The 8,930-nt window shown below is 46.8% G+C and overlaps 1 protein-coding gene across 1 annotated transcript in view; it reads right to left on the minus strand.

Annotated features, from left to right (window-relative positions):
• Positions 1 to 315: 315 nt before the first annotated feature.
• LOC106592356 (metabotropic glutamate receptor 5) overlaps positions 316 to 8,930 on the minus strand; it is an 86,959-nt gene continuing 78,344 nt past the window's right edge. Inside the window, exons 15-17 of the mRNA XM_045690269.1 lie at positions 8,859 to 8,930; positions 2,106 to 2,269; positions 316 to 1,493 (exon numbers count right to left, since the gene is read on the minus strand). The exon at positions 8,859 to 8,930 is cut by the window's right edge and continues 111 nt beyond it. Coding sequence (XP_045546225.1) covers positions 362 to 1,493; positions 2,106 to 2,269; positions 8,859 to 8,930 — 1,368 coding nt within the window. The 3' untranslated portion in view covers positions 316 to 361. The remainder of the gene's footprint in view (positions 1,494 to 2,105; positions 2,270 to 8,858) is intronic.

The following is an 8,930-nucleotide window of genomic DNA, read 5'->3' on the forward strand; positions in this document are numbered from 1 at the left end:
GAGGCGGAAGAGGAGGAGGAGTTTACAGGGAAGAGGAGGAGGAGTTTACAGGGAAGAGGAGGAGGAGTTTACAGGGAAGAGGAGGAAGAGGAGGAGGAGTTTACAGGGAAGAGGAGGAAGCGGAGGAGGAGTTTACAGGGAAGAGGGGTAGGAGGAGTTTACAGAGAAGAGGAGGCAGAGGAGGAGGAGTTTACAGGGAAGAGGAGGAGGAGTTTACAGGGAAGGGGAGGAGGAGTTTACAGGGAAGAGGAAGAGGGGGAGGAGTTTACAGGGAAGAGGAGGAAGAGGAGGAGGAGTTTACAGGGAGGAGGGGGAAGAGGAGGAGGAGTTTATAGGGAAGTGGAGGAGGAGGAGGAGGAGTTTACAGGGAGGAGGAGCTCTGGCTGTAGTGCCGTAGCATCAGTCTGTCATATTTCCCCGGGGGGCGGGGCTCACCCAGGGAAGACTCTGACGCCAGGGAGGGGGGCACGGCACCAGGCGACTCCATGGAGGAGTCTCTAAACGGGGACGGAGGGGCAAGAGCAGCCAGCTCCTCCAGCAGCTCTGTGGTTCTCACCGCCGCCGTACCACACACTCCGCCCCCAGGACCGTAGACCACACCAACCGCCCCGCCCACCCGGGGGTTGCCATGGTTAGAGGCGGCGATGGCTGCTACTTCAGCGTACGTGGTGACTGTGGTATTTGGCTGTCTGGTGCGGGGTAGGATGTAAGGCGGTGGGCATGGTGCGGGGGTGAGGCCTGGACCCGAAGGAAGGGGGTCAACACCTTCCAGAGGGAGCATCATGTTGTTAAGCTGGCTGATGTTGGCGGTGAACCGATTCACAACACAGCTAATCTGATCCATAATGGTGGAACCCTGGGGCTGACTACCCACGGTGCCCACACCAATACCCCTGTCACCTAAACCACCAACACCTATACCGGTGTCTAAATCACCCACACCAGTATCACCTATGCCCCCAATACCTACACCCCTACCGCCACTACTAATATTGCCACCCACCATCTTGCCCACCCCACCACACGCCCTTGTCTGAGGCCTTTCTGTCATGTAGGATGGCAGAGCCCTGACCTCCTCTCCGTCCTGGGATCCCTGAGCCCCCCGAGGGGGACATGGGTGGAAGGTTCCAGCGTGAGGCGAGGAAGGGCAGGGGTGGAAGCCTCCAACCCTTTGGCTGACGGTGGGCAGGGTTAGTGTGGAGGGTGAGGAGGGACAGCGGCGGTATTCTCCAAAATGAGGCGATGGAGGGCAGGGGTATGTTCCAGGGGGGTAATGCTGTGCCCCCTGAGGTTCGTCATAGGCCCCCCTGTCCCCAAGTTGGGGCGTGGCGGGGGCGAGGTCGAGGTTGCCCGCCCCCTTAGAGAAGGGCTTAATGACGGCTGTCTGGTTGACCTCCTCTTTCTTCTTGATGTGGATGGACATCCTCTTCCACAGGTTGGGTCTGTAGCCGCTGCGCTCATTCTGAGACCACGACACTGACTTACCGTTGGAGCTGGGAGGGGGATGACACAATACAACAGGGTTTAATACCTAACTAACCCCTAACCCCTAACCTCTAACCCCTAACCCCTAACCTCTAATCTCTAACCTCTAACTGCTAAACTCTAACCCCTAAACCCTAACCCCTAACCTCTAACCCCTAAACCCTAACCTCTAACCCCTAACCTCTAACCTCTAACCCCTAACCCCTAACCCCTAACCCCTAACCTCTAACCTCTAACCTCTAACTCCTAAACTCTAACCCCTAAACCCTAACCCCTAACCTCTAACCCCTAAACCCTAACCTCTAACCCCTAACCTCTAACCCCTAAATCCTAACTGACTCCAGTATCTGACCTTTAACCCCTAAATCCTAACTGACTCCAGTATCTAACCTCTAAACCCCTAAATCCTAACTGACTCCAGTACGTGACCTCTAACCCCTAAATCCTAACTGACTCCAGTATCTAACCTCTAAACCCCTAAATCCTAACTGACTCCAGTACGTGACCTCTAACCCCTAAATCCTAACACAGTCCCGCCCAGATCCAGATGTCATCTGAACAGGCCCGCCATGCCCCTTTTGACTCGGTTACTAACCGGTGACCCCTGACCCTTAGAGTACCTGAGGTTTTCTTCAGACCCCTTCCTTCTGAAGAGTCCGGCCATGGTCTTGGGTTTGGCAGCATTAGCGGCCGTCTTGGCATCCCCTACATGCATGCGGACCTGGGTAGATGTGGTGAAGGCACTGCGGACGTTCTTCTCTGGCTTCGCCAGCATGATGTATACCTGGGGAAGGCACACACACACACGCACGCACGCACGCACGCACGCACGCACACGCGCACGCACGCACACACGCACGCACGCACGCACACGCACGCACGCACGCACGCACGCACACACACACACACACACACACACACACACACACACACACACACACACACACACACACACACACACACACACACACACAGAGAGATAAAAGTAAATCACATCATTCATCATCAGTAATACTTCTGTGTATGTCTAAGTATGTGTAAATGCTGTCTAAGTATGGTGTAAATGCTGTCTAAGTGTGTGTAAATGCTGTCTAAGTATGGTGTAAATGCTGTCTAAGTGTGTGTAAATGCTGTCTAAGTATGGTGTAAATGCTGTCTAAGTATGGTGTAAATGCTGTCTAAGTATGGTGTAAATGCTGTCTAAGTATGGTGTAAATGCTGTCTAAGTATGGTGTAAATGCTGTCTAAGTATGGTGTAAATGCTGTCTAAGTATGGTGTAAATGCTGTCTAAGTGTGTGTAAATGCTGTCTAAGTATGTGTAAATGCTGTCTAAGTATGGTGTAAATGATGTCTAAGTATGGTGTAAATGCTGTCTAAGTATGGTGTAAATGCTGTCTAAGTATGTGTAAATGCTGTCTAAGTATGGTGTAAATGCTGTCTAAGTATGGTGTAAATGCTGTCTAAGTATGGTGTAAATGCTGTCTAAGTATGGTGTAAATGCTGTCTAAGTATGGTGTAAATGCTGTCTAAGTATGTGTAAATGCTGTCTAAGTATGGTGTAAATGCTGTCTAAGTATGGTGTAAATGCTGTCTAAGTATGGTGTAAATGCTGTCTAAGTATGGTGTAAATGCTGTCTAAGTATGGTGTAAATGCTGTCTAAGTATGTGTAAATGCTGTCTAAGTATGGTGTAAATGCTGTTAAATATCTGTGTCCGAACACCCATACTAACATACTGTATACTACATGCTTGATGAGTATATACTACATACTATTAGTTCATTTCAGTATACCGTAAACTAACGGTATCCTTTCAGTTGAGCGTACTTGTGTTTTCCCTGTTTACCAGAAATGTATGTTGTCGCTATGAAACCTCTTGCTAGCTTGTATAGCATAACAAAAGACTAGCTACACATTTTTACGATTTCGTTTTTTTTCGTAAATTCAATCTAGAGTGCGCTCTGGGCGTTGGTAAATCCAGATGTTGTCAGATTGAGCGTTTGTAAATTCATCAGTTATTCTGTGCTCTGTCACACTCAGACGTGTCTGCTCTGAAATCGGAGTAGATAGCCAGAATTAACAATGTCCATTGAGAACGCACAACGACTATACCACTTAGCTAAGAATGAGGTGAATAATCAAGTCAATAAACGTTGGGTAGTTAGTTAGATAGAATATAGTTAATATACTGGCAATTTCAATGTATTAGTAGCCAACTAGCATTAGGTAGCTAGCTAACATACCAGTCCATACTGCTGTAATTATATGCTATGTGGTTTGTAAGGATAGCATAGCTAGCTAACATACCGGTCCATACTGCTGTAATGATATGCTATGTGGTTTGTAAGGATAGCGTAGCTAGCTAACCGGTCCATACTGCTGTAATTATATGCTATGTGGTTTGTAAGGATAGCATAGCTAGCTAACATACCAGTACATACTGCTGTAATGATACGCTATGTGGTTTGTAAGGATAGCGTAGCTAGCTAACCGGTCCATACTGCTGTAATGATATGCTATGTGGTTTGTAAGGATAGCGTAGCTAGCTAACATACCAGTCCATACTGCTGTAATGATATGCTATGTGGTTTGTAAGGATAGCGTAGCTAGCTAACCGGTCCATACTGCTGTAATGATATGCTGTGCGGTTTGTAAGGATAGCGTAGCTAGCTAACATACCGGTCCATACTTCTGTAATGATATGCTATGTGGTTTGTAAGGATAGCGTAGCTAGCTAACCGGTCCATACTGCTGTAATGATATGCTATGTGGTTTGTAAGGATAGCGTAGCTAGCTAACCGGTCCATACTGCTGTAATGATATGCTATGTGGTTCGTAAGGATAGCGTAGCTAGCTAACCGGTCCATACTGCTGTAATGATATGCTATGTGGTTCGTAAGGATAGCGTAGCTAGCTAACCGGTCCATACTGCTGTAATGATATGCTATGGGGTTTGTAAGGATAGCGTAGCTAGCTAACCGGTCCATACTGCTGTAATGATATGCTATGGGGTTTGTAAGGATTGCGTAGCTGAATGAGTCTGGACGTTCTCCTCTGACCTCTCTCATTAACAAGGTTTTTTTTGTTGCCCACAGAACTGCCGCTCTCACTAAATGTATTTTATTTACCGCACCGTTCTCTGTAAACTCTAGAGACTGTAGTGCGTAAAAATCCCAGGAGTGCAGCTGTTTCTGAAATGTTGACACCAACAATCATACCACGGTCAAAGTTGTTTATCTAATGTTTGGTCGAACAACAACTAAAGCTCTCTACTCTATAGACTCCATATATTGAGTTGCAGGCAGCCACATGATTCGCTGTTCAAAGGAGCAGGTTTTTGCGTTAAACACGCAGGTGTACCTAATAAAGTGGCCAGTGAGTGTATGTATGCAGGCCCTTGGAATTGCTTTTTTTTCAATACTGCCAGCTCATTACTGATGATTGATTTCACATTGTGGTTAAGAGAATATAGTGAAATGAGAGGTATCCACCTGCAACAACATAGCGATGACATGGAGCCCGGCAGGTGATCCAGGTCACAATAGAGGTCAAGCAGTGGGAGGAGGAAGACGTGGTGGTGAAAGGAACGGCAGGGGACAAGCACCTCTTCTGAGAGGTGGTCGTAGGCCTCGTTAGAGAGGACGAGCACCCCTTCTGAGAGGTGGTCGTAGGCCTCGTTAGAGAGGACGAGCACCCCTTCTGAGAGGTGGCCGTAGGCCTCGTTAGAGACGACGAGCACCTCTTCTGAGAGGTGGCCGTAGGCCTCGTTAGAGAGGACGAGCACCCCTTCTGAGAGGTGGCCGTAGGCCTCGTTAGAGAGGACGAGCACACCTTCTGAGAGGTGGCCGTAGGCCTCGTTAGAGAGGAAGAGCACCCCAGCTGCAATGATTCAACCAATCATCAGAACTTTCCTCAATGAGAACAGGTAAGTCTTCACCATGCACTAAACATTAGGCTACTCTCAATTGTCAAATGTCTGTATACTGCATGCCAATGTGTACCAAAGAGTAGGCGATGTGACTAAATGTGTTCTTACTGTCATTTTTCCCTGCAGAATTGAGACTAGGCCAAATAGGGGAGGCAGAGGCAAAATTCTGACTGACCAACAAGAGCAGGGCTGTGGTCAATTTGGTTCAGGGACAGAAATGATATTCGCCTTACAGAAATTCGGGCAGCACATTTTGGGCAATGACGGACACGTTCAACATTGTGGAAGCCATAAGTTTGCCGACTATTGAACGCACGCTGAAAAGGCACCAGGTGTCTCTAAAACAGCTGTACCGTGGGCCTTTTGAAAGCAATGCAGACAGGGTGAATTGACTGAGGACAGGAGTAATGTTCAGGTATGTTCAGTTTCAAGATGCCTGTTGTGAAAAATTCCCCCAAAATTCTACATCATTGTAATCAGTAATTCTCTGGATGCTGATGATGCTGATAATGCTGGATGATCTCTGGATGCTGGATGATGCTGATGATGCTGGATGCTCTCTGGATGCTGGATGATGATGATGATGCTGGATGCTGATGATGCTGGATGCTCTCTGGATGCTGGATGATGATGATGATGCTGGATGCTCTCTGGATGCTGGATGATGATGATGATGATGCTGGATGCTGATGATGCTGGATGCTCTCTGGATGCTGGATGCTGATAATGCTGGATGATCTCTGGATGCTGAATGCTGATGATGCTGGATGCTGATGATGCTGGATGCTCTCTGGATGCTGGATGCTGATGATACTGGATGCTCTCTGGATGCTGGATGCTGATAATGCTGGATGATCTCTGGATGCTGAATGCTGATGATGCTGGATGCTGATAATGCTGGATGATCTCTGGATGCTGAATGCTGATGATGCTGGATGCTGATGATGCTGGATGCTCTCTGGATGCTGAATGCTGATGATGCTGGATGCTCTCTGGATGCTGAATGCTGATGATGCTGGATGCTCTCTGGGTGCTGAATGCTGATGATGCTGGATGATTTCTGGATGCTGACAAAAACCATAATAAATTCCTCTTTTTGGATAATGCAGGCTTCAACCTGGCCAAGACAAGGAGGAGAGGTCGGAATTTTCATTGGCCAGCGGGTAACCATCCAAGTACCCGGACAACATGGGTCCAACATCACCACGTGTGCAGCTATATCGGAAGATGGTGTGGTGGGATGCAGACCTCCTATTGGATCATATAATGCAGCTCTCCTTGTATCCTTCCTTGATGAGCTAAATCAGGTCTGTAGAGATGATGACGTGACCTATGTCATCGTGTGGGATAATGTCAGGTTCCACCGTGCTCAAATGGTGCAAGCATAGTTTAAAGGCCCATCCACAATTTACCACCCCCTTACTCTCCTTTCCTAAAACCCGATTGAGGAAATTTTTCTCCACATGCGAGGCGGAAGGTATATGATAGGCGCCCTCACGAACAAGCCGCTTTTCTCCAGGCCATGGATGACGCAAGCAATGACATCACGGCAGACCAGCGCCAGGCCAGGATTCTCCCGAAGATTCTTCCCGAGATGTTTGGCCGATGAAAACATCCATTGTGATGTGGTTGAGAAGCTGCGGCCAAATCCACAAGACAGGGTTGATGGGAATATGGAAGTACAGTAATCAATCCTTTCCTTTTTTTTTTACAGTAAGCCAGGTAGTTTTTTCTTTCTTTATTGTAGCTAATTATTTTTGCTTTGATTCAAAGAAACCTATGTTGTGATTTTATTGTATTTCTTCAATACATTTCTGATTTTGTTCAGTGATTCCACTGTGTCTGTAGTATTTCTCTCTACTAGTCCCTTTACAGTGATGTATTTACGTCTAGTACCATAATGAAACATGTATCACATATTTTGCACTACAATATTTAACGATTGTACGAACAACTACACAGTGAAACTATCGGTATCTTGTGTGTGTGTGGCTGATCTAAATGAATGATCCTATGGTATTTCATGATAAATTAGTTATTTGAACCAATGATTCTGCAAGTGAAATGTTTCTTTAAAGATATGAAGGCACAATGCGATGTTTTGAACATCGGACAGCCTGTGTTACAAGTGACGACCATTTTAGAGTTTTGAAACACGACCACAACGTTCTGAAATTAGTGCCAAAGTGATTGTAATTTTTGTTATTTTTTTTCACTTCATCCGTACTATGACCAATAAGCATACTACATTCTCAATTTATGTCACAAATAGTATGGTTAGTGCGGTTAGTATGAGTATTCTAATTGTCACGCCCTGACCTGAGAGAGCCTTTTTTATATGTCTCTATTTAGGTTTGTTCAGGGAGTGATTTGGGTGGGCATTCTATGTCCTTTTTTCTATGTTTTTGTATTTCTTTGTTTTGGCCTGGTATGGCTCTCAATCAGGGACAGCTGTACATCGTTGTCGCTGATTGGGAACCATACTTAGGCAGCCTGTTTTCCTTTTTTTGTTAGTTTTTTTGTGGGTATTTGTTTCTGTTTAGTGTTTTGCACCTGATGGAACTGTTGGTCGTTTTGTAATTTTGTCTAAAAGCGTTCTCAGTAAATACATTTCATGATGAGCACTAACCACGCTGCATCTTGGTCCCCTCTTTCAGACGATCGTTACACTAATACAGCTATAGACTAATTAGACTGGGTCTAAAAAACATTTGGCATACTAAATATATCCGTACTATGACCAATAAGCATACTACATTCTCAATTTATGTCACAAATAGTATGGTTAGTGCGGTTAGTATGAAATTTGGAACACAGCTTAAGTGTGTGTGTGTGTAATGTATCCACATTTCTTCACATACGTGTGTGCGTGTGGGTGTGTGGGTGTGTGTGTGTGTGTGTGTGTGTGTGTGTGTGTGTGTGTGTGTGAGTGTGTGTGTGTGAGTGTGTGTGTGTGTGTGTGTGTGTGTGGGTGGGTGTGTGGGTGTGGGTGTGGGTGTGGGTGTGTGTGGGTGTGTGCGCGTGGGTATGTGTGTGTGTGTTGTGTGGGCGTGTCTGTGTGTGTGTTGTTGTGTGGGCGTGCCTGTCTGTGTGTGTGTGTGTGTGTGTGTGTGTGTGTGTGTGTGTGTGTGTGTGTGTGTGTGTGTGTGTGTGTGTGTGTGTGTGTGTGGGTGTGTGGGTGTGGGTGTGGGTGTGTGTGGGTGTGTGCGCGTGGGTATGTGTGTGTGTGTGTGTGTTGTGTGGGCGTGTCTGTGTGTGTGTGTTGTGTGGGCGTGCCTGTCTGTGTGTGTGTGTGTGTGTGTGTGTGTGTGTGTGTGTGTGTGTGTGTGTGTGTGTGTGTGTGTGTGTGTGTGTGTGTGTGTGTGTGTGTGTGTGTGCGTATGTGCGTATGTGCGTATGTGTGTGTGTGTGTGTGTGTGTGTGTGTGTGTGTGTGTGTCTCCTACCTTGGGGGCGAACATGCAGCAGAGAGCCACAGTAGCAGAGAGACTAACACTGAAACACATGGTGATGATCTT

Source organism: Salmo salar, chromosome ssa11 (genome assembly GCF_905237065.1).
Source record: "Salmo salar chromosome ssa11, Ssal_v3.1, whole genome shotgun sequence".
Lineage (NCBI taxonomy): Eukaryota > Metazoa > Chordata > Actinopteri > Salmoniformes > Salmonidae > Salmo > Salmo salar.